Here is a 27,185-nt window from a genome sequence, read left to right on the forward strand (position 1 = left end):
AAAATAAAATTTTGTTGCATTTACTGATTTATTTACTGATTTAAGGGATCTTCAATGAGGAGAGAAGCGGCCAAATTTGGGAGACAAATTTGGAATTATATATCTGTTTTATTTATTTATTATATCTGCTTATAACATTCAACCAAAATGACTAAATAATCTTTTCCAAAATTGAAATAATAAAACAAAAACATTTTACCTCATGGGAATCTATTCCATTATTGACAGACCAAGTGGTTTGGAAATATTCCAGCATTCTTTGCTTTAATTGCTGAGGCAGGTGATGGACCCTTATAAAATCTTTGAGATCCTTAGTTCTTGTGTGATAAAGGGACCACCTGGAGTACATCCTCTGAATGATAGCAGTCACATTACCAAAAACCAAGGCGTGCATTAAAGCTATGAATATAGAAAGTATATCAATAGAGTGAAAGACATTATTGAAACAGGCCTGACTTTAAACTAAGGCCAAATAGACACTGGCCTACTAGGCACCAAAGCTTCGAAACACCAACACTTCTGAATCTTTCTAAAATTGCAAATCTTTGTGTTGCTGGAAGGCAATGCTTTAATCAAAGGAGCCTAAGGGAAGCCTTGCACCCTTCAGCTGATCATAACTAAAAATTACCCACTAAAACTCAACTGATAAAAAATAGTAGAATCTCTCTCTCTCTCTCTCTCTCTCTCTCTCTCTCTCTCTCTCTCTCTCTCTCTCTCTCTCTCTCTCTCTCTCTCTCTCTCTCTCTCTCTCCCTCCCTCTCCCTCCCTCCCTCCCTCCCTCCCTCCCTCCCTCCCTCTCATTTTCACAGAATTTTCACTGATTTTTTTACAGATGAGTTATACCATTTAATGATTTGCTGAGAAAACAGTCTGAAAAATAGAAATTCATAAATATGTCTATGAATTTTATAAATAACTTAGAGGAGATCAAAAAAGATCTAAAATATTGGAGAGTCACATATATAGAATGTATATTCAGAACATCACTTTGCTGTGTTACTTTCTTTTGAGCTAAATGTTGGTATGCAGTGGAGAAGGCAGTGAGAAATGTTAAGCCAAAGAAATTAAAACACATAAGAAAATATAACTGAATTTTATAATATTCACTAATTTTCTATTCCTTGCAAACCATCCTGCTTCAAAACTTTTTATCCTTGCAAATCATTTTGATTCCATTGGATCAATATCCCAATCATACATTATCTTTTTGTTTTAAAAAAATTATCTGTTTTTATTGATCTCATCATTTCAGTTTTCCAGTTTTTAACCTATTTATAATTCCTTCATATACTTTTGCTTTGAAATTAGATCCTGGATCATTGTTTTTATACAATGAAATGCACTTTCATATGGGCCATTCAGTTTTGTATTAACTTATGGTCATTCATCCCCCACTTGTTCCTGATCAGCGGTGGGGTTCACTTAGCATCCCTACCGGTTTGCACATATGAGCATGCATGCCACATGTGCACATGCATACTGCCTTCTGCACGTGCACACTGCTTGCGCATTACGTTGGGGTGGGTGGGTGGAGCCTCCCGCAGCCACCGCTATTGGTTCACCCAAACTAGAGAGAATTGGCTGAATACCACCTCTGTTTCTGATACTAACAAATATGGTGCAGTGATTTTTGTTTTACGCCATCATATCTTTTCTCAGTATCCCATTCCCACTGCATTCAACTTAATTTTAGTTTCTTCCTCACTTGTATATAACAAGTCAGGAAGCAGCATGTCCTTATTGGCAACCATTTTTACTTTTTTTTAACAATTAGATAATATTTTTTCTTTATCTTCATTTTTAAGCACTCATTTTATTACATGTATTTTTTCTAGATCTGTATGCTTTTCAGTTAACTTTTATTTTCTCTCTTGGATCACATATACTCTGAATGTAGCATATTTTTTTGCTATAAATCATATCTTGTTCCTCCATTGTGAACATTCAGTACATTATAATATGCAACTATCACCAACTCAGGCATTTCTTAAAGTTATAAGCCTTTAAAAGTGCATACATAACAGAAGTTCATATTTTCTGACATACATTTTATTGATAATAAGCCTATACGTTTTCCTTCTGACTAAGACCAACTCATCTTCATTACTTTCTTTTGCTTTCTCTTAATTTTCCGATTTTCCGTTCCCCTTCCCCTTCCCCTTCCATTCTTCTTTGTTACGGTTGTTACCAGACAGACTTATAGATACTGTCTATCAGTACGTATTATGGTATTGATCAATTATTTGAATAATTATTATATTATTACGCAATTATTATATAATTCTCATACAATGATTTGCCTTTACATACCACCTTCCACCAAACTGTCTCACATAATATTTATCGGCTACCGTATCTATAAAAATTCTGGCAGGTTACAAAACAATCCAATAGGTCCCACATCTCACCTAATTAGCAGGTTTATCTTAATCATGATGAAGACAACAAGAAGATAGGACATAAGGAATAAATATTTAATTTTTATTATTTATGTATACATTTATTTGCCACCGATCTCATTTTGAAGTGACTTACAACATTAAATGCTGTAGATCTATTTTTAAAAATTGTAAAATATAACATATCACTAACTTAAATGGGACAAAGTATATTATCTACATGTGTCCTTAACCATTCATTTAGAGACTGTTCAAAGTTACACTGAAAAAAGTGATTTATGATCAGTTCTTGCACTTGCAATCATTGTAGCATTCACATGGTCATATGATTAAAATTTGGGTGCTTGGCAATTGAGATGTATTATCAACATTCTGGAATCATATGACCACCATCTGGAACCTTCCCAGCAAGCTTATGATAAGCAAAGTCAATGGGAAAGCCAGATTTGCTTATTTATAGGATAATTTAGCAATGGAAACTCTGGTCCCAACTGTGGTCATAAGTCAAGGACTTCTTGTACCTGCTTGCTCTGCTGATCAATTATTTTCATATGTAGTAAAAATGTAATTGTTCAGCAAATGTTTATTTTTGCTTTGCTGCCAATGTGTATGTATAAAATTATCTACGTAATATTTCAGGAAAGACAAATATTTAATTTAACACTCATTTATCCTAGCTATTCTAGCTAGAACCTAACAAAAAATATCCATCAATGTTCTGCCTATCAGGAACCACTGAACAATAAAGTCTAATTATGAAAAATTTCACATACGTATTTCTAAGCAAAGAAATGATTTATTTTACTTGTTTATAAAATTACAAGAATGTTATTTCATAATTTTCCCCCAAGCCATATGTTATCTCCATTAAACTGTATCCACACAAATATGTGAGTTTTCATTTCTTCTTTTAATGTGTACATTTGTTTGTTTGTTTGTTTGTTTGTTCCAAGACTTTTTGGTGAAGACTTTTGGATTAGCTTTAATGTCAAATTAAATAATCTGTCTATAGCTACTGAGTTTATAGCTACTAAGCTACGAAGAAAGCATGATTTTTTGATATACTATAGAGCATGGCTAACCATTTTGTCCTTGCATGCCGAAAGTGCACATATGCATGAATCAACACACATGTGCGTGTGCATGCCCACACCCATAATGCAATGCACATGGGACAACCCCCCTAATGCAAAGCAAGCCTCCTGGGACCAAAAATTGGGTGTATGGGGGGATGCACAGTACCCCCTGGACTTCACTCTGCTCCCACGCATGCACACATGACCTCTTGCACTCCACGCATGTGTGCGTGTCTCACGTATGCATGGCAGAGACCTGAAAATCAGGTGGTTGGTGGGAGACACATGCACATGTGTAGTGGAGATGAGCTGGGGCAACGGCTTGCGTGCCCACAGAGAAGGTTCTGCATGCCACCTGTGGCATGAATGCCAGAGTTTCGCCATCATGGCTATATAGAAATAAAAAGAGTAGCTAAACTAATATTTCTGTTACTGTGTTGACATCCATAGCCACTTCCTGTTTATCAAAAGACTACTGGACATGCTGATTTCATACAGGAAACAAATATAGCAAATATATTTGAAATTCTAACTGGCAACACATAGAATGACAGGAATTGTCTGAATTGTAATCTTCTTCCATTTCAAATTCTCAATAAATATAAACCCAATACATTTGGTGTCAAGATTAATTTATGAAATTTATTTCCAATTCCTCTAAATGTATAGACTTGTGTAAGCTTTTTGGGAATAGGCTATGGATTAATCAAATATATGGTGTTAGATGTATGACGTGAACTAGCATTTTAGAGTGCTCCTAGCTATAGTATTTTAGAAAATATATTAAATATGTACCTATTATCTATTGAAAGAGTGATAAGGTAATATTTTCCCTGCAAAGTAATGTTACTTTCAGTGTTAATGAATGGTCCTAATTTAGAATCAACTGTTTACTATTTGGATTTTTTTTTAAAAAAAGTAGTGTTTTGAAAAACAAAATGACTTTTGCTCATCTCCATCTTTGAATGAAAACATCATGAAATGATGTTAATATATTTTTAAACTCATTTACTTACCCCCAATCAGCATCGTGCAAATGGAAAAAATCTTTTCAGCATCCGTATTGGCTGAAACATTGCCAAACCCAACACTGGTGAGGCTGCTAAGTGTAAAATACAGGGCAGCAATATAGGCACTTCTGAGTGATGGGCCTCCTGATGTGTTATTGCCAAAATATGGAGATTCCAAACGTTTTCCTAGTTCATGAAGCCAACCTAGAGAAAAGGAAGCAAAATTGTCATAGTATATATAAGACACAAAATATTGTTTAATCAATTACTTTAAAATGATTTAACCTCATTTGCACTTCCCGAATGATATATCAGTTAGAATGTGATTGCATCTCAGATTACACTTTTGGGATGTGTGTTTTTTAATGTTGTACGCCGCCCTGAGTCCTTTGGGAGAAAGGCGGCATATAAATCCAATAAAAACAAAAAACAAAACAAACACACTTCAAACTTAATGACACAAATTTCAGCTCAAAACTGCTGGCTAACAAACTATGGAGACCTACTCTGACATGATCTATCAAAGAAAATAACATGCTATACTGTATGGATTTGGAAAAACTATATAATTAAGTAATCACAAATATGTGGTGTATATTTTTGCAATAGTGGTGAATATCTGTAGCTCAGTTGTAGGATGAAGGTGAAGGTTTATTCTCTGAGGTTATGGGTTGGTTTCTGAATGTTTCATTAGTAGGCTAGGTAACATCTTCAGCAGACTTTAGGGAATGTCAGTGTCAGTGTTCTTCTGTTTATAAGGGCTTCATATGGTCAATAAGTCTTGTAATGGGTCATGTGGAAGTCACCAGTGGGAGTCTTATGATGGGTCTTGTGATGGGGAGGTTACATCAGGTGAGTATCATTGGGAGGTGAAGTGCTGGTTGTGGGGCTTGTGTGGGTTGGTTGAGGGCTGCTATCTTTGATTAGCTGTGTGGTTGATTTGGATTCTGAGGGGTTCATAGGCTGGTTGTAGGTCAATGTGTCTGTTGATGGAATTGCTTGTGGAATGCCAGGCGTCAATGAACTCATGAGTGTTCTGGGTGGTAGTGTGGCTGATGATTTTTGTGTTACTCCAATTGAACTGGTAATGTTTGGTACTGGTATGTGTAGAGATTAAGGATTGTGACACTTGACAGGTAGTCAGTGTTCGGGGATCCTGTTTTTTAATTAACGTGATGTTTGCCCCACATAGAATTGGTCGCAATTGTTACAGTTGATTTTGTAGATTATGTTGTTTCTTTCATCCTTCTGTATCTTGCCTTTGGTTATGGATAATTCCTGGCAGAGTGTGGCTGTGAGTTTGTGGGATATTGCTACTCCTAGAGGTTGGAGAATTCTGGCTATCATTTCTGACACCCCTTTTGTGTATGGTAGGGTTAGTTTTTGCATGGTGGTTGGCTGTGTGGTGGTTTGGGTGCTATGTGTTAGAAGGTGAAGTTTTTTACCATTACAGAGAAAGATGTCAAGCAACCGTTCATCTTCCACTTTTCTTAGTGTTTTGGTACTGCAGTGTGTCCTGGTCTGGACACAGCTTCCTTTGTATGCAGTGGGATGGTTGCTTGCAAAGCTGAGGATGTGGTCCATGTGCATAGGTTTGCAATAGATGGGGTTTCCAGTTCTCTGTTGCCTAATCTCCATATGTCGATGTCAAAGAATGGAAGTATATTGTCTGTTTCCCCTTCACTTGTGAATTTGATCCCAGGGAATATGTTATTGAATAGATAATGTATTTCTTCTATTTGGGAGTGTTTGATGATGATAAAGATGTCATTGATGTAACATGTCCAGAATTTTGGTTGGATGTGGATACAGCTATGGATTCAAGTGGTTGCATGATTGCTTCTGCTATTAGGCCGGATATGGATGATCCCATTGGAGTACCTTGTACTTGCTTATAGATTTTTCCATTGAACCTGAAGTATATGTTGAGACATAGATCCAGAAATTTCATGATGATTTCTGTGTACAGTGAATGTTCTGTGGTGACATCATCTTTGTGGTATGGTGTTTACTGAGTAGATGGTGTATGGTTTGTTAAGCCAGGTCAATGTCAATTGAGGTGGTATCAAAGAAGACCATGATTTCTTCCTTGTTAATCTTATTTATATATTAGTGTGCTTTAAATTACAGAATGAGAAGTAAATTAAACAGAATGCACATGAAATTGATGTGATTTAGAAAAAAAGCATAATTCTAATGTTAGTAAGTGATATGTTTGTATTATTTTGAAAATAGTTACTATTTTATTTTTAATAGTAATTTTATTTATATATGTATTGTTCTACTTATTGTTGTAGGCCATAGGTTCCTAACCCTTGGATCACGGAAAAGCACTGGGCTACGGCATGCTAGAAACCAGACCATGCAAATAAATGAAGCCCCATTTGTAGGATGCATGTTGTATCAGAGGTGATATTCAGCAGGTTATGGAGAACTGGTAGCGGAAATTTTGAGTAGTTCAGAGAACTGGTAAATACCACCTCTGACTGGCCCCACCCCCATCTATTCTCTGCCTCCTGAGTCCCAGCTGATTGAGAGGAAATGGGGATTTTGCAGTAACCTTCCCCTGGGGTAGGGAGGGAATGGAGATTTTACAGTATCCTTCCCCTGCCATGCCCGCCAAGCCCCACCCACCAAGCCATGCCACGCCCACCAAGCCATCCCCACAGAACCACTAGTAAAAAATTTTGAATCCCACCACTGCGTTGCATGCTAAACCACACCCCTTTGGTCTGCTGAAAAACCCCTCTGCATGGAACTAGTCCTTTGTTCCAAAAGGTTGGTGGCTGCTATTGTAGGGTATCTGGAGGACTTTTTGTGAGATGGTCAGCCAAATAAATAATTGGCTAGATACATACATACATACATACATACATACATACATACATACATACATACATACATACATATAATTGAGCAGATAGGATTTTCAAAATACCTAACCAACCTGTTGCAGCATAACAACATTATTGAAAAAAGGGTTATGAAAAGAAATATGTCCATCCGTATCATGCTAAAAACATTGCAAAACTGCTGTATAGTGTACATAACTCATTAGAACAATTAATATCATACACTTCTAAGGCTTTTCTACTTTCTGTCAAACCCTACCTAGATTATCTTTTAACCCTTTTATATTAGCTTTAATTTTATTTTACTTACCAATGAAAAGTATTGAAAAGTAAAGTCAAATAGAAACTTGCATACTTCTACTTCATTGTTACCAAATACTTAACATCCATAATCCCAAATATTTCTTTACCCCAAACAGCATAATAAAATAAATATACTATTCCATATTTTCTGTTCTAGATAATATGGCTCTTCTTTGGACTTCATTCTAAAAGAAAAGCAAAAAGACTTCATTTCTAAAAGAAAACATTAGAGAAATGGAATTGGAATAGATAGAAATTAAATCTAAAGTGAGAAAAAAATCGTTGTACATTGGGCGGCAATCAAATTGAGTATGATTATAAGTCAACAATCATTCTGGTTATTTTCCAGTATACAGGCAGATGGAAATGAAATGTAGTTTTATCTGAAGCATGTGACTTTCAGGGATCAGCTAAGCTACATAATGGATTGCAAATAACACAGATCAGCCCAGTGTACTTGCTCAAAAGGTTTAAAGGGCAATTAGCTCTTACATTTCAAACATATGTTGAAAAAGTATCAGAACCAGAGCAATCACAATTAGACAGAAAGCTCTTATGATGCCATCAAAAGATTCATTTTAATCATTGTTACAAAATCAGGGAGCCTGGACAAATTCTACTATTCTGTACATTTGTCACATGAAGAGGGAAAGCTCCCCAGCTAGAGTTTGAATACTTACACTAAAAGAGAAACCAGCATTTGAGTATAGAAGTTAGCTTTTCTATATATTTGACAAAGAAAAGGCATGAGGAAAAATATTACAAGGATTTTTGGTTCACAAAATGAATTGAATGTGAAAGTCATGAAGAACAATTTGATTCTCTGGAACAGTTCCTTTTGTGTTTTGAAGACCTAGATTCTGCATATCTTATATTGGAAGCATAATATTCTGACCTATTTTGAACAAATCTTTCAGAGCTTTTCCTGCCTGGGTACTCTACTTTTGACTGCAGATAAAGATTGAAAATGTTAATGCTTGAACATACAGTCAGACAGAAAAACCAAAATGCTTAGAATTAAAAAAATCTCTTTTAGAATTATTTGTACGGCATGGCAAAACTTAAGTTCCTACAGTCTTTCTTTCACAGTAGCAGAATTCATTGATTTGAAACATCAATAATATATTTGTGGTAAATTGTTATGTGAGGCTTTTTAAAAACTGGTTAAACAGGATTGTAAATAACCAATTTATACAAGTGTGCAGTCTTAAGTCTTTTTTGTAACAAAACATGGGCATTGTACTGATATATAGTACCACATAGTATCTCTGGACTCAAGCTTGTACAGTCAGCATTCATACCTTCTTAGAATAGTTTTATCAAGTGTGAAATACAAGCACTAAGAGAGTGTATGCATCAAGTAGAGAATTCTAAATCCTAAACTTGCTATAACCCAATACTGGAGCAACACAGGGCATGAACAGTCCGACAATGAAAAGCATCAAGATGATTTTAAAAAATTCAAAAAAGCTACATGAAGTCCCATAGAAATCAGACAAGCAAGGACCATAAAGAAATGAAGTTATCACTAGGTCACAAACACCTTCTGGATTCATGAGGTAGGATAGTTGAACAGATTCCTGCACTAATTAGTACATGACTTGATTTGCATTAGTCTTTAGCATTTTAACTTGAAAGAGTCTTAAATCAGATAATTATATAGTTCCCCCAATCAGTATGAAAAAAATACATTGAAAAAAATGTATATCTCTGTACTGTACATCAGCATGTACTGATATACAGTACATTTGTTACATTCTGGACCAACATAAGTCTCCTCCCCATGGAAGAGGTAAAATGCTACCTACATTAAGCCAGAGGAAAGCAATGTTGCTAGAAAATGCACTAGTATCACTGGTAATCCCTATTTTGCCACAGCTATTATGCAGGCAAATGATGCTGTCTTTATTTATAGAGCATTTTAAGGACAGGGATTATTGGATTCCCCAGCTCTCTTTTTCTCCCTTTGCATCAGGAAAAAAAATCTCTAGCAGTCATTTTTCTTAGTATGGGCTTGGGGAGGATATACATTTTAACAATGGGATAAGTTTAAAATGGTAACTAGGAGCTTGGCTTATCATAGTCCATAAAGCCAACTGAAGTCCATAGTCCATAGAAGCCAATTCATGTGAACAATACAGTGGTCAATGAAATGTACCAGATTATATCCAAGGCAAAAGGTGGAAATGGAAAAACATTTTTTCTAAAAGTTAAATAGTTAGGTAGTACTCAATATTGCCTCTGAAATGGCCTGGGGACCTGATGAATATGTCAAGATAAGAACACATTTGAATAAATTGTATGTGGTTCTGATTCTTATTCATAGCAAAACTTGTAAGTTTGAAAAATAATGAATGAATGAATTAAATGAAAAGAATGAAAAGACTACAGCTGAAAGGGGCATCATAACAGCTATGACATCATTATCATCCCTGATGAAAAGTGACATTACTGACACCATGATCTATGACATTATCCACTACCATCAAGAAAAGTGTCTCCAGAATAATTGTATTCCCTTAGACATATTTGAAGTGCAATTGGGCTCCATTTTATTGAACAGGCTTTATTATGGTTTGCCATGCAGTCAGTTAGATATTCAGACTGGATTTTGTCTACCTATCAATTCCTTCCCAAGGATAGATAGATGTAGATGTTTAATGGTGTTAAAGATATCATCACAGAATATGAGGTATTTTGTATACAGCTGTCTTTTGCAATGGCTTGGTGGTGATTTTGTCAGTGCCATTATTATTATTTTTCTGAAGGTGATGGTGGCAGAATGCATAAAACCCATTAAGCCACGTTGTTTATGGGTTTTCTTGCTCATCTTTAATCTTTTGATCATCTATAAACATTCTTGATATTTATTTCTTGTTTCCACTGGCCATAATTTGCACCTACTCTCTTCCCACGTTTTTATTGGAGTTAGTGATTATCCAAGAAAAAGAATTGCTAGAGTTCTGTCAGGCAGAAAGATATATTCACTGTGCATAATTCTAAGTCATTTAATGAAAGAGCTTAACATATGTAGGAGAATGAAGAAAGTTAATACTGTTATCACTGAAGCCAAGGAAACAAGATGATATTGAAATATATAGAAAAATTAATGAAATAAAAATATTTCCTACTGTTTCACACATAATAATAATGTAGGGTCAATTACATTTCTTGATTGGAATTTGCTTTTTTGTTGGTTTCAGTCATATGCTGACACTATTGAAGAGTGGAACTGAATATATTCAGCCTTTACCTTCTTATTTCTGGTAAGAGGAAATTGACTAAAGATGTAAGATATCTACTTCAAGTCCTACAGCAATTTGGCCACTGAATTCCTAGAAATGATTAAAGAGAGTGCAAAATGTATCTGAGGGACTGTCTCTTGCCAGTCACATCTACCTGACCCATCAAAGTGGGGAGGCAGGGAATGTTGCGGGTCCCATCCCCGAGGGAGATACACCTGATGGGACCCAGAAGAAGGACGTTCTCCATGGTAGCTCCCTCTCTCTGGAACATCATTCTCCCAGAGATTAGAATGGCCCACACTCTAATACTCTTCTGAAAACACTGAAGACTTGGTTCTGCCAGTGGGCCTGGGGAACCCAGAGTGAGATGGAGCCCATTAAATGGCTCATGTGATTTGCTGTCACTGGGATGGGGTGGGTGGGAGGTGATTTTGTTATATTGTACTATATTAATTTATTTGATTCTTTTTGTTAGTTTTTTTAAATGTGGTTTGATATTCTGTAAGCTGCCTTGAGTTGCCATGGGCAAATAGGCAGCAATACAAATAAAATAAATAAATAAATGATAGATAAATAATAGATAAATAGATAAATAATAGATAAATAGATAAATAATAGATAAATAATAGATAGATAAATAATAAAATAGACATCTGTGATGTAACAGATTTCACAGTGCACTCCACTTGTTCCTATTTACATGGAAATAACTGTTTTCTATAAAACCTACTCTTCAGTAAGTATGTTACAACTTTATTATTCTCCAACTACATTTCTTTGAATTATATCAAATAAACATTGGTTACATTTTAATGATTTGAAAGCTAAGATTTAAAATAACTTGATTTTATGATTGTCATTGTGTCTCAACTAAGCCTTGAAAAAAAATTCAAGCCTTGAAAATGAAGTCATTTCATTTTCATTTACTTGAAATTTAGCTTGCCTTTCATCAGAGGTTTCCCAGAGTGACTTAATAAAGATAAGTGTCTTCTTTTATACTTCCACTCCAAAAGGCAAAACTAAAGAAAACTGGGCACTGCTCACTATTAGAGATTCTTCTTTATGATGAATGAAGAAAGTTCAGTAGATAGTATGCAACAACAACAACAAAGAATAGAACTAGTTCACTTAAATTTGGTTCTGACATTACAATGCTATTTTCCATATATTTTATTCTAACCTGAAAGCATTCATTTTGTCACAGCTTGCCATCAATTTAGAAGGTCTCTTTTCTTTTTGAACAAGGATTGCCAATCCTACAACATTAAAAGCATGACAGGTTTCTCCAACATAGTGTGATTAGTTTAAAAATAACAGATTTCATCAAGGAAAAAGACATAATCAATATTTATGACATTTTGCAATGATCTCAAAGTATTAATTAGCAAACAAGCAAAACAGTCATACTTTCATTATGACAGTAAATGTGCATCTAAAGATCTGAAATTTTGGCCATCATGAAGGGAATGAAATATCTAAACAACAAAAAGATTGCCACAAGGAACAATATCTAAACAATAAAGGTCTGTTCCATATGCAGCAAAAAAGTACACTTGAAAAATGTACCCTGTTGAATATAATATATATAATATAGAAACTAATATCAAATCATATAGTAGTCCTATATTGTAGTCCTATATCAATTACTTAGAAACCATTTGAAGTTATGATGGACTCCAAAACATACAGTTCTGTTCCAAAGTTCCAGCAGCTGCTTCTGCCCATAGTCATGTGACTATGTTTGCTCAGTAACTGGTCCCAGTTATGGCTATATCCCATGGTATTTATGATTTTTTTTTTTTGCTGAAAACTGGCATTTTCCAGTTTTTGCCAAAAATGTGCTACAGAAAACAATACATTTGCTTAATGACTGCTGTGATAACTTTACAACTGTGACATTTACCTTATGACCATCATGGTTGCTATTCTATGAATAAAAGTTTAAAATTGGATCAGACATGTGATGAATGGCTTTATGATTGTCATGACCAACAACCATAATTGGCAGGCTCCATTTCGGTTGTAAGTAGAGGACCACTATATTGAACAAACAATCAATATCGTGCTATGGTGCTATACATTCAATATAGTACTATGGTGCAAGAAAGTTTACAAAAGCAAGAAAACTGGTGAAGCTGAAAGAACTTGAAACATTCAAGAACCTGAGAACAAGGCAGGATTCTCCTCGCATAATATGAATTGTCATATTCCAGCAGATTGCCCAATTCTACAGAAGATGAGCCCATTAATTTTCTTCATAATCTCAAAATAAATTATTCTACATTTATTTTTATCTTTCAAATAAATATGAGGTTTACAATAGCAATAGTACTTAGACTTATATACTCCTTCATAGTGCTTTACAGCCCTCTCTAAGCAGTTTACACAGTCAGCATATTCCCCCAACAATCTGGGTTCTCATTTTACTGACCTTGGTAGCATGGAAGGCTGAGTCAACCTTGAGCCAGTGAGGATCAAACCCCTGGCAGTCAGCAGAATTAGCCTGCAATACTGCATTCTAACCACTACATCATCACATCACAATTACATTATTTTTATCCAGTTTTATATATGTTATTAGTAATCTGTGAAAAGCTGGCATTACATAGAATGCCTAGCAAATCTATAGGATGTGTGAATTTTTAGGCAAAGTATGAAATGTCTGTGTTATTTTAATATGCTATATGCGTTCCTTAGGCATTGTATATACTACTTAGGCATTATGCACAATGATAAGAACTATTTAGATAAAGTATGAGAAAATATTCATGGAAGGGTTAGGGCTAAGGTTAGGGTTAGAGGCAAACCCTAACCCTTTATTGAAAAGACAAATATGAAAATGAACAAAAGAAAAGCAAAATAAATGTACACGACTTTCTTACTGAAAAAAAAGAAAGAAAAACAAGACAAAAATACCAGTATTGACCTACTTATTGTAACAAGGAAGGCTAGAATGGATTTTAGCTGGATTATTTTATACTTTGCCTATACATTTTGTCATTGTATAGAATGCCTCAAAAATGTGAGAAATTTCTTATTTTGACATCCCATTTTTGGCATTCTATAGATTTCCTAGGCATTTCCATAAAATACCTAATTTTACACATTGACAACAACATACACATAGTCAAATTCTGCCCCAATAAGTTCTGTTATAATTTATTTATTTCCACTCGGGTATCTTGCAGGTAATTTCTTTCTCCATCAAACAACTCATCTTCCTATTACTGCTTCTACCTTCAGCTTTTCAGTTTTACTTTGCTTTCTAGTTTTTCTGTCAGTTTCTTTTCTCTATAGTTAAACAAGTGCTTGTCGAAAAAGGCTTCTTTAAAAACATAATTATTTTTTCTACCGAGTACCTTGGTATACTATAAAGGTATGCCTCAAGGAAAGGCCTCAGCTGTGTCAGATCCAGGAGTCTCTGTGGTCACTGCTTGAGGTAACAGATCAAAGGAAAAGCTCATGGTTCAGGCTTTCTTCTCATATACTTGTTTCTTTGTGCTTATTTTTTTGAACCTCAAAGGAACATCTAAACACTTGAATCCTGATGTGTAACCTGGAGTAGTAAAATGCTATATATTCAAGATGAATTCATGCTTCTGCTTTGTATCTACACTCTGAGTACATATATTTAATTGAAAACCAAGAAAAGATTTAATTATAATAATAAAAGATGTAACATTTTTCTTTCTTTAAATGCATGAAGATTATTTATAACAAGGGAAATTAGAAAAGCAAGCATCAGTTTTTAATGTCAGGTGCAAAAAATCAAGAATCAAGGTTTTCCCCCTTCAGTAAATTGTTTGTGGGTGTGGCCAGCATGTGACGCATCCAGCTTGTGGGCCACAAGTTTGACAGCCCTGTTGAGAAGACATAGCATGGAGTAAACTTGTACTCATTTGAATAACCTTGATTCCTGACTTTTGCACCTGACATTAATTAAACTTTAACAGCTCTTCAACTAGTAGAAACAATATTTTAAAATTGTATTTAAAATGGCCTTGAAACAAAGCAGAATATTATCCAGCCTGTATACTCAGCCTGTATATTTATTTTCTGTAGATCAATCTAGCAAATGTGGAAGCTTATTCAAAATATATTTTGTTTCGATGTCTATGGTATACAAATTAATGAAAACATTTACATTTTTCTATGTATTCCTCTTTTTAAATATACAGCCAAATCTTTTACATTCAATATATAAATGGAAGCTGGACAGATTTTCTCCTCACTACTAACAATTTAATAAGATGAAGCTAATCAATGTCCTGCTAAATATGATTTTGTCACTTTGCAGAGTGTTTCATAACTAATGTTTTGAAATTAAAAGAATGTCAGGCAATCAAAATGTGATGAATTATATAAGGTATTGCTAAGATTGGAAATGCAATTAATATTGTCATTCCAGTTTTATTGGATCATTAGCTTTCCATAAATACCATCCAGTGCAAAAGCTACCAAGAAAGGTGAAGTAAGCACTTGAAACAAATCATTTGAAGTTTTATGCAAAGGCAGAAAATTGCATAATAGAAATTACTTGTTTATTTATAGTTTAGATTGTTGTTGCTGGCCAAACTAGATTATTATGCCAAGATTTTGGTGATATTTAAATGCTAAGATACATCATCTTATGACATAATTGCAATGGTGTAGGTGGAACATGAAATAACATATAAAACGAAAGGTCCTGCCTCTTTATCAGAAGTGGAATTGGAAGCCAACTAAGGAAAAATTGGGAAAGAATTGGAGTTGGAGTTAGCAAAAATATGAAAGAGATAGCCACAGAACTGTTTTTTCTTTAATAGCAGTGGCATTTAGACTTATATACACTTTGAATAAGATCTACTAATTATATTATTGAGACATAATTGTTCTGAAAATAGCTATTAAACATCCAAACATCATAGACAACATTTTCTTGAATCCATGTATGGTTTTTGTCTTATTGAGAAAGTAAAATTATTTCATTTTTGTTTCTTAAAATTGCCAGATTGGTGCCTAACAGTGACTGTCCTGATGCATTGATATGTGGGAATGACCTTAGGAAATAAGAACAGGGTGAAAATTCTGCCTAGGGAGTAATCACTTAAGAGGGTGGAAGCCTATAGTTGAATAACAGGCAGAAAAAGAAACTTCGAAGAGAATCACCCTAACTAATTAGGCTATAAAATAAGAGGTTGAGAGATTTGTATTTTCACATTTGCATGATTCTGTTCAACAAAGAAGATTATGACTATGTTTCTTGTCTGGTCTATCTGGGAAGTCTGACATCCAAAGTCACCCATCAGTCTGTATCTCGTTTAAATGGTTCAGCATTCCAGGAATTATTGGGAATTTTGGAACCAGCTTATGACCTTCCCACAATAATGTGCATATTTAAAAACACTTGAAGAGAAGCTTAAGCTTATTATAGCAGTGGCGAAATTCAGCCGGTTCTGTCTGGTTCGGATGAACCAGTTGCACTGGTGATGGGAGGCTCTACTCACCCACTCGGACATCATAACAATCCATTTTTGATGCTCTGCGCATGTGTGGAAGCCCCTGCACATGCACGGAGGTGGTGTGTGAGCTCACATTTGCGAACCGGTAGCGAAGGTAAGTTGATTTCACCCCTGGCTTATAAGGCATATCTTCATAATCAATGAGTTTGGGTGTGATAAATATTAAATCTTGCAGTTCAATGATAATACAGGAATTAGAAACAGATACTGTATATCATGCATTTTATGAACCTGAAAATCAGCTCTAAATATAGTGTGCATGCGCTATTATATTCTGATATGTTACATTGTAAGAGACAAGTTGTTCTTTATCTAATCAAACACACATTGCTGAATTCCAACTTTTGTGTGCATTGGTAACCTGAAAAGATAACAGTTGAACTAGACTAAATTACTGGTTTCTATGAGTTTGATTTATGGATGTTATATTTTAAATCCACATTTTAAAACAATATAATGATATAATGTCTCTTGCTTTGCTGGATATGCTTAATCGGGTTACAATTTTGAGGACAAGGGGTTAGTTGAGGGTGGGATGATTGAATTTTAATGGTGATAGAGAGACAAGTGCATGCCCTCAAGGATATATTCAAAATGCCTCCTCAGAATTGCTGACAAGAATATCTGGTGACTGCAAAACTACTAATGAAGAGAATGATGAATGCTTCACATTCTACTAGCATTCACCTGGGACAACTTTCTAGCCATTAAAATCTTTCTGTCAGTATTCTTAGGATATGATGTATGTGATGATAATGCTTATGGAAAGGAATTTAGCCTAGGTCCTGAGTATCTTGACAGAACAGATATAAGAAGCATTACAAATTTACAGTGTGTGTGTGTGTGTGTGTGTGTGTGTGTGTGTGTACTCACATACTGGCTGAGGAATTCTGGGAATTGAAGTTCACAAGTCGTAAAGTTGTCAAGGTTGGAGACCCCTGATTTAAAGCTCAAAAAGAAACCATCAAGAAAATACAATGTATTAGTAATAGCAGTATCAAAAACTATATTATTTCAGAAAAAGTGTAGATATATGTGCAATCCTTCTGAAATGTATCTTTCTGTAAGCGCTACATATCAAATATTATTCAGGGTGAACTTCTAAAAAACTTTCTTAAAAAAGAAAGAAAGAAAAGCTGGTGGTGAAATTATAAGACGTTATACAAATTATTTCTGGCAGCTTTGCTGATCCCAAGGAAGAAGCTTTTTGACTCTTTGACCTCATATTAACCTGCTTTCCATGGCTGTCCATTTTAAAAAAGATCATGATGTTCTACTGTCAAGAATATAGTTATTAGCAAAGAACATTTTCCAAATAATGAATTCACTGACTGGCACAGATCTAAGTGACATATAGCTATATTCCTAAGAATCCAGAGGGTTGGTTTTTTTTAAAATTTCAAAATGTCTTTTCAAAAATCTCAATCTATATCATGATAAAATAGAAGCTTTGCCATTAACGTTAGTGTTGAAAGGAGATCACAAGTCCTGCCCTAGCCATGAAAATCAGATGAGTAAGTTTGGGCCAATCACTCTCTCTCAACTCATAGGATTGTTGTTATTGTGGGAAAAATAGGAGGAGGAAGATGTGTTTGATACTTTTTTCGCCTTGAGTTACTAATAAAAATAATAAAACAAATAATCTTGCAAGCAACAAAAATGAAATGCATAGATTCTAGTGTATTTGTCAATTGTATTTATTATACAACCCAATAGCTCTGTTCATAATTTTAAAAAAAAATAAAAGGCCCAGGAAAGTCAAAAGGTGTTAGCTCCTAGCATTAAATCAAAAGCTGATTGTTAACAGAATTATGCTGATAAGAATGTTAGAATAACAAAACAATATTTTGAATTCCCCTCTAATCAACAATGCAGAGCACTCTGCTTAAAATAAATTATTTTAACTAAGTCTTAAAATTGGTGGAATGGTGCTGTATTTGTATTGGTTATTAGTATTTATTCATTATATACACACAATAACACCAGATTAATTATCAATATTTGTAAAATATATTTACATATATTATTTTGACTTTTTAGTTATAAAGACATAATGCCTCAAAATATCAATTACAAGTTTGGCCAAGTTTCTGCTTTTTTTAAAAAACTAGCAGCCAATCTTTAATAAGATTGCCTCCTTAAAATATTATTTCTAGGTTACAAAAAGTAAAGGTCTTTAGTATTCAGTGAAAGATTTTTACCCTAATTAAAGTCAGATAAGAAAAGAAGAATAAGAATACATAAAATTGTTTTAATTAAAAGCCAATTCTGGCGACTGAAAAAAATTATGTATAATTGCTAATGTCCGAATTTTTGCAAAGCACTAGTAAATTACTTTAATCCATATACAGTTTATTATGACCTATTTGATTTGCAGATGGATTAGCAGCTTGAAAAGAATGGCCAGCAATAAAAAAAAATATTGCTGTTTTGTCTCCTCATGTATGTCATAGGTACTGTAGGTTCCATATTTTGGCATTCAGTAACTGAAATCTCCACATTATAATATTTGCTTATCTGCTCCTTACTTTCCTAAGTACCTTAAAATTACATTCCTTGATGCTTTTAGTCTGCTGAAACTCTTCAGCTGATTTCTACATGTAAAATAATTCCCATTTAACAGATTTTGAAACCCAAGTAACTTATGAATAATGACCAAAAATATTAATTACCTTTCATAATAATTCAAAATTATCTAGAAAACCCTCATGACTTCATCACACTGTAATATATTAAATGTTTGAATTTATCAGTTCTGTTATACCAACATGTGTTAGTAACACAACTAAAGCATCGTAATATAATTCTATTTTAAATCTCTTTCGTGTAGTGCAACCCTATCATCTAGAACTAAAGATGTTAAAGTTCCAGACACAAAGTTCCCCACCAAAAGCCACTCAGTTTTGTCAGGGCTCAGCCAAAACCTGTTGTCTCCCATCCAGACATCCACAGCCTTCAGGCACCACAAGAGGGCAGTGACAGCTTCATTTATGTCACTGGGGATGGTGGAGGAAATTTAAATGTGACTATCATCAAATCTGATGGTACCTCATCCCATGGTGATGGATGATCTCAACCAGCAGCTTCATGTAGATGTTAAAAAAGAGTGGAAAGAATACTGAACATTGTGACATGCCCCAAGAAGTGAACTGAACCTCTCATTCCTTATCAATGCTGATCGGGACAGGCCTTGGTGGAAGGAGCCAAACCAGCAGAAGATTTGACCACCCAATCCCACAGTTAGCCAAAAAGGATACCATGGTTGAGGACATTGAAGGTTGTGGGCAAGGAAAGCAAAGGCAGATGCACTATCCCTATTCCACTCTTGCCAGAACTCATCAACAAGTGCAACCAATGCTATTTCTGCTCCATAACTTGGCCAAACACTTTGAATGCAATCTCTGATTATCTTCATTTTTTTTGCCAAACTCAATATCAACAGAGGATCAACAGAGGATAAACAAAATATTATTCCTCTCAATAGACCTGCTTAGGAGGAAATCCAGAGATATGATGAAGCAAGATTTCCTGAAAACGAAGAAAATATTGAAGATACAATGCAAAGCTGCCTTAGACTGCTGCAGAGTACATAGATGGAAATGGCTGTAATTTCTGCCTCTAAAGCTAACATAGTTTTGTACCTATTTAGATGACTGTAGGAGCACATTAGTTATATTGATTTGAGTATTTCTGATCTTACTGGAAAGTCTGAAATGTTGCATGATTACAGGGCCTAATCAACTGTACCACAAAATCAGTGAGGCTACAGTATATCTCTAATGACATCTGCAGTGGCTTATGCAAAACTATAATTTTCCAATCTTTACAGTGCAATTTTTTAAAATTTCAATAAAAAGCTTATCTTTACCTATATCCCATGTGAGTGGTTTTTTTTCCATTTCCTTCTTTCCAATGACATACCAAATGCAAGCCATCCAGTGAGCCAGCAGTGCAAACATAGACATCAGCAATGTCAGAACAATTGTACTATGCTGGGAATAACGATCCAATTTCTGAAGTAGACGTAAAAGGCGTAGTAAACGTACAGTCTTGAGAAGATGAACAATTGATACCTAAACATGCAAGAAAGTGAGATCATGTTATAGATGCATTTCCAAACAGAATAAAACTGGCCCACTTATTTTCACTTAGGCATGTATTATAATTTAGGATGAACATCAACTATAATTATAAATTGACACTGTCTTTTTATAAAATGCATCCATTCTATTTGCTTCTTTTAAATAGTACCAAAACCAAGGTAAAATATAAATATTATTGCATTTTAAAAAACGTGAAAAATGTGTTAACATAGTCATTGGAAAAAGAGTGAGAAATTGCTACTGATAACATGCCATCTTAACAATTCTGATTCCATTTGTTCTTGCTCTGTTGTTCTGAATACATACTCAAAGCTAGAATTTGTGTACACTTAGCACAATTTGAAAAAAGACACAGACTCTGCCCTCAACATGACATCCTGAATTTTTATACATATATAAAAATTTAAGTATCTTTTGATGGCCTAAAACTACATTAGTCTCCTTTTTCTTCAGAGACTTTCTGTCTCGGAAGGTGCTGCTAAGTGATAGATTAGTGCATATAGAGCTGCATGAGATTTTTTCCCACCTGATTTGTGACTTTCTTTTAAGGCAATAGTGGTAATTTTATTTCATGGATCATGGTACACTATTCAGTTTTCTTCACTTTGGTGGGAAACAGTGTTGATGATTTTTGCAAATAGTGGTCACAGGGATCTCCATGGGGAGATCCCCGCCAATTAATATAATAAAGCAAAAATGTGAGGGATTGTGGGATACAACAATGAGAATGTAGGTTGTCCATATACTGAAACAGCCTTTCTGCTGTGCATGTTTCAATGCACAGATTATATTATATTATAATCTGAAAGTTACAATAGAAAAGGAAGAGGAGCAAATCTAGGGATAGGATGGGACTCTGTATACCTCAGTGAAGTTAATTTAATTTTCTTTTCTTTTTTTTGCAGTGGACCAAACTAAACATACCAAATTATAAAAATAATCATGCAATTTTATAAACGACTGTAATAAATCAAGTCTAATTTCTTTTTATTGATTCCAAAAGCCTTTTCTCTGTTTTCATTGTTCCATCTCTTCCTGTAAGGACTGAAACACATTTAGAAACACATTTTCACAACCATATATTTGACAAGAAGGTATGAAGAGTCAGCATTTGTCTCTTGTGCCTGGCTGGATTTGATATGCTCACAAATACAAGACCTGCTGAACTTCATTTTATGGTTCATCAAGTTTGATCAGTTAGGTTAAACTTTTCAATCAAAAATTTCGTAAGACAAAAGCAACTAATAGCCATGCAGTTCAGCCACTATAACATAGTCTAAATAGGCAAGAACCTATTTCATTAACCACACGATTTTTTATTTATACAGAGGGGACATGAATAAATGATTAAATAAAAGAATAAATTAGGTAGCATTGCACAGTTTGTTACATGGATCTTGTAAGAACACAGATCAGAGGTCAATTTTTATATAGAGAAGGAATGGAGCTTTGTAGATATGTATGCTATGTCACGAGAAAAGCTACTTCAAATACTATGCATTTGCATCAAATGTATAATATGTAATTAGTATTTTTGTGAGATAATGTCTCTGTATGCTTATTGTTCTTTTCATGTCATTATGGTTTGCATGCTGCTTGTTGCGTATGGTAGATTTATTTCATGGGAAACATTCGGCCTTCAACGCAATATGCATTGTCAAAAATGTACTTCAATAGCCTATTATGATGTAAATTAATTCTAGTACAGTAGACCTTGGTTACTGACTGCCTCATTCAACAACCATTTGATATTAGAAGGATCCTGAAAAAATAAATTTATGGTTAGTGTCTGCATTTATAACTTTCACAGCATCCTCGGTTATTTGTTCAACATATTTAGCACACATTGACCTATGTCTGACCTGCTTTTTCCTCCCTTCTCACAGAACGGAAAGATCAGCAGCACAGATTACAAGAGAGTAAACAAGCACACAATGGGGAATACACATTAAAATTGCAGTGGCACTGGTAGTCAACAGTCTTCATCCTGCTCCCCCTCCCCACCTCTTGCAAAATGGTAAGGTTGCTTAAACCAGTAGGATTACAGAGGAAGAAAACAAATCAAAACAACAACACTCAAACAAGCAAGCAAGCAATCTCCTTCAACAATCTTTCTTGTGTCTGACCTATTTTTTTTCCCTTCCACCTCATAGAGTGGAGAGATTGGTGAAGAAGGGATTACAAGAGAGTAAGAAGGCACATTGTGGAATAAACTGGTTGTTTGAATCATGTGTTCACTGTTGCCAGCCCTGAACATTGTTTCTAAAATGTATTTCCCACTATGTTCTTGCTTATGTTATTGGAATTCCTTCCTCTCTTATGAATGTAACTACAGATATTAATTTCCTTCTTGCTAATTATCCCAGTACCCAATTTAGCATTCCAAAGGGTGGGGGAATGGTTGGGTGGCAAACAAAAGCAGAAATTATGAAATTGATTAGCCCTGAGGGTTTTGAGATGGCTACCGTAGTGCCTGTTAAGCATTCCTATAGATGGGGGAATGGAATAAAGGAAAGTACAATCTCATGATTTTCCTCTTAGTGACTGCCTTGCTTAAAAAGAGAACTACCAGTCCCTATTATAGTCAATAAACCAGGACTTCCTGTAATCAGAACTTGGGTGCATTTTACCTCAACAACTGTGAATTCTAATAAATCAAAGAAGCATTGTAGTTTTCAGGATAGGAAAAGGAAAAAGGACATCACAGCTGAAACTAAAATAACCAGATGGGGGATAAGCATCACAGCTTATAACTGAGTACCTTTCAGGATTTATAGAAAACCCTGGTCTGATTTCTATTAACAGGGCGAAGTTACAAACTAAATTATTTTAACTTAATTTATTGTAATCTGATTCTTTAAAAAGATTTAGGCTTTTAAAAGTAGTTTTCATGGGAGAGAATAATTCTGATTTTATTTTGATTAGAATAAAACTGTTGTATTTCCATCTCTTTTGGAATCACTTTAGTGCCATGATTTCCTTTATTTTCTACTGCTTATTGTTAGAACTTCTCTTTCCTTTTTAGAATGAACATGAACACAGCATGAATCATGTCTTAAATTTGATGAATAGGAAACTGATTTAGAGTGAAGGGGGTGATTTCTAGATGAGATAGATAGGTAATCTTATCCAATCAAGGATTGCATTGCAAATAATGTCTCATACTTTTATATCAGCAAAATCAGATAGAACTACAATCTGACCCCAGAAAGGGCAAACAACAACAACAACAACAACAACAACAACAAAACAATCCTAAGGCATTAGCAGCATCAGCATATTCTACAAAGCCAACCACTTTAATTCCATTCCTAATAAGTTGAACATAGATTGGAAGGTGAGGATTCTTTTCAGTTCTGATATAACTATCAGATAAATATACCTCCCCTTCTATTCAGTCTTTATCTCAGGAATTTCTAAACTTTTTGCCATGGAATCATTTAGTATATAAACTTAGTATATAAACTATAAACTTAGTGTGAGAGGTAGCTTGGGGTAGTGGTTAAGGTTAAGATAAAAATCAAGAGATTGTGAGTTCTAAACCCACTTTGGGCACAAAACCAGCTGAGTGATTTTGGTCCAGTCACTCCCTCTGAAAACCTTGCAAAAAAAACAAACAAACAACAACTGCAGGGACTTGTGTAGGGAATTTCCAAGAACCAGGCATGACTGAGTAGAAAAGAAAAAAAAGTCTTAATGTACATACTTAACCTAAAACCCTCACACCAAATGAACAATGAAAATAACGCAATGAATAGCATAGCATAGTGTAGCGTAGCATAGCATAAAATAAAAACTTTATTGTCACTTTAAAGGGACATTAATCAGCATACATTAAAATGAAATTTTGTTGCATTCAGCTTTCATAACCATTATGCATATACCCACAAGCACACACATATACGATACAGAGAAATATCACAGCCTTGTTCAAATGTGTGTCTATCTATCTATCTATCTATCTATCTATCTATCTATCTATCTATCATCTATCTATCTATCATCTATCAATCTATCTATCTATCTATCATCTATCTATCTATCTATCTATCTATCTATCTATCTATCTATCTATCTATCTATCTATCTATCTATCTATTTATCTATCTATGTATATGTATATATGTGTGTGTGTATGTATGTATATATGTGTATATATATATATATGTATGTATGTATGTATGTATGTATGTATGTATGTATGTATGTATGTATGTATGTATGTTACAACCCCTGGTATGCCCAAATATGGGAGGGAACTCACTATTCCCCCTTTCTGTCTATCAGCTCACTGCAGGAGACCATCCAGGCAGAAAACCATATTTTTAATGTTGCCTTTTTATATTTGTGTTGTATTTGTGCTGATAAATAAATAAAGGGAGACTAGTATAGATCTATTTCAAGCTATTTAGCTCTCATCAGCTAGCCTGGATGGTCTCCTACAGTGAGCCGATAGACAGAAAGGGGGAGTAATGAGTTCCCTCCCATATTTGGGCATACCAGGGGTTGTAAATTAAATACATACCCATTTCCATGGCTCAGCTGATAAGGAGGAGAGACTGTGGCTTAGTGGCTAATATATCTGCCTAATATGTAATACAGCCCTGGTTCGAATCCCAGTAAGGGTATGGCTAGCTGATGAGAGCTAAATAGCTTGAAATGGATCCATACTAGTCTCCCTTTATTTATTTATCAGCACAAATGCAACACAAATATAAAAAGGCAACATTAAAATAAAAAATATGGGTTTCTGTCTGGATGGTTTTCTATGATGAGCCGAAGGACAGAAAGAGGGAGTAGTGAGTTCCCTCCCATATTTGGGCATACCAGGGGTTGTAACACACACACACACACACACACACACACACACACACACACACACACACACACACACACACACACACACACACATATATATATATATATATATATATATATATATATATATATATATATTACTATTGATCACCTCCACAGATGCAGCCTTGATACAAAGTGGAGTATAACTATGCTGACTCTAAAATCAACAATGATCTCCTTTGTTTAGTTCACATTCAAAACCAGATTATTTTTATTGCACCAGTCCACCAAAGCCTTCACCTCCTGCCTATAAGAAACTCCCTTTTCATTCTGGATATGACCAGGGGTGGGTTTCACTTGGTACGCACCAGTACGGCCATACCGGATGGTGAAATTTACCATGCCTTTCCATACCCATTGGTCCGGTGGCACTGTACCGGAAAGCTCCCTCCCCTGGCCTGCCCCCCTGCTCACTCCCCCCGGTCGCCGCTTGATATATATCTCTCTCTCCACTTGCAAAGCATGGCATGAGGGACAGAAGCCCCCGAGCCCAGCGGGGAGCCAAACTAAAGGAGGAGGTGGAGACCTGGGCAGAGGAAGGGAGAAACCCTAACGAGGGCTGCCTGCCCCCAACATGACTCCATGCAGAGCTGGCTGCAGAGGGTGCCATAAAGCAGGTTGATCAGGGCTGCATGCTGCTGCAAGAAGCCGCTCTGCTACTGCTGGAGCTGTGTTGCCCTGCTGGGTTTGGGGACTTCTGCCCCTCATGCTGTGCTTTGCAGCTGCAAGAGCCCTGCATGGATATCTTTGGGTGCTGGGCAACCTGATTCTGGGAATCCCTCTCCCCCAGATCAACCTGCCTTATGGCACCCTCTGCAGACCGCTCTGCAGGGAGTTGAGTTGGCAGCAGGCAGTCCTTGCTAGGGTTTCCCCCTTCCTCTCCCCAGCTCTCTGCCTCCTCCTTTGCTTAGGCTCCCCGCTGGGTTCGGGGGCTTCTGCCCCTTGTGCCATGCTTTGCATCCACCGGAGCCCCGCCTGGACTTCTTCAGGGTGCTGAGCAATCTGTTCTGGGGATTCCCCCCAAAAAAGACTGCCTGCCAGTCTCTCCAGATCTTGCGGCTTTTTTGAGGTTTTCTTTTTTTTTAAAGCCTCTCCAGATGATCTTGAAAACTGTGAGGTTGCTTTGGGAAGGGGTAGATGGGCAGCATTCCCCCCCATCCCTGGGCACCTGCAGCCTCAGAGCCTGTAGCCTTAAAACAAGCCTCTGCACAGTAAAGAAAATCTTCTTGTGAGTGTGAGAAGTTCTTAATTGCCTTTACTGTGCAAGTTGCTGCAGGCTCTGAGACTGCAGGTGTCCGGGAAGGGGGGGAAATGCTGCCCATCTGCCCCCCTCCCAAAGCAGCCTCACAGGTTTTCAAGATTGTCTGGAGAGGTGTTTTTTAAAAGAAAAAAACCTGCAAGAACCAGAGCGATAGGTGATCGGTCATTTGTGTGTGGGGGGGGGGGATTCCCAGAACCAGGTTGCCCAGTACCCCATAGAGGTCCACACGGGGCTCTGGTGGCTGCAAAGTGTGGCATGAGGGGCAGACGTCTTCGGAACCCAGTAGAGCAATGCAGCTCCAGCAGCAGCAGCACAGCTACTTGCAGCAGCACGCTACCCTGATCAACCTGGCTTATAGCAAGCAGCCCTCTCCAGGTTTCCACCTTTCTCTGCCTGGCTCTTCATCTCCTCCTTTGCTTAGGCTCCTTCCTGCTTGGCACAGAAAATGGGCTCAACTTTAAAATAGGGCACCTTGGCCCTGGGCCACCTTGAGGTTTTCTATCTCACTGGGTAAAGGAGGCGGAGAGGAGGTCATACAGCAGAAGAGAAACTTCTTCCCCCTGCCCTCTGGATCT

At 35.9% G+C, this 27,185-nt stretch overlaps 1 protein-coding gene across 1 annotated transcript in view; it reads right to left on the reverse strand.

Annotated features, from left to right (window-relative positions):
- Positions 1 to 27,185, reverse strand: part of KCNH8 (potassium voltage-gated channel subfamily H member 8) — a gene marked incomplete at its 5' end in the record, with an annotated part of 204,572 nt that overhangs the window by 37,196 nt on the left and 140,191 nt on the right. The window contains 3 exons of the mRNA XM_081971642.1: positions 200 to 399; positions 4,492 to 4,689; positions 20,255 to 20,459. Coding sequence (XP_081827768.1) covers positions 200 to 399; positions 4,492 to 4,689; positions 20,255 to 20,459 — 603 coding nt within the window. The remainder of the gene's footprint in view (positions 1 to 199; positions 400 to 4,491; positions 4,690 to 20,254; positions 20,460 to 27,185) is intronic.

Source organism: Natrix helvetica (assembly GCF_964273705.1).
Source record: "Natrix helvetica genome assembly, chromosome: Z".
Classification (NCBI taxonomy): Eukaryota; Metazoa; Chordata; class Lepidosauria; order Squamata; family Natricidae; genus Natrix; species Natrix helvetica.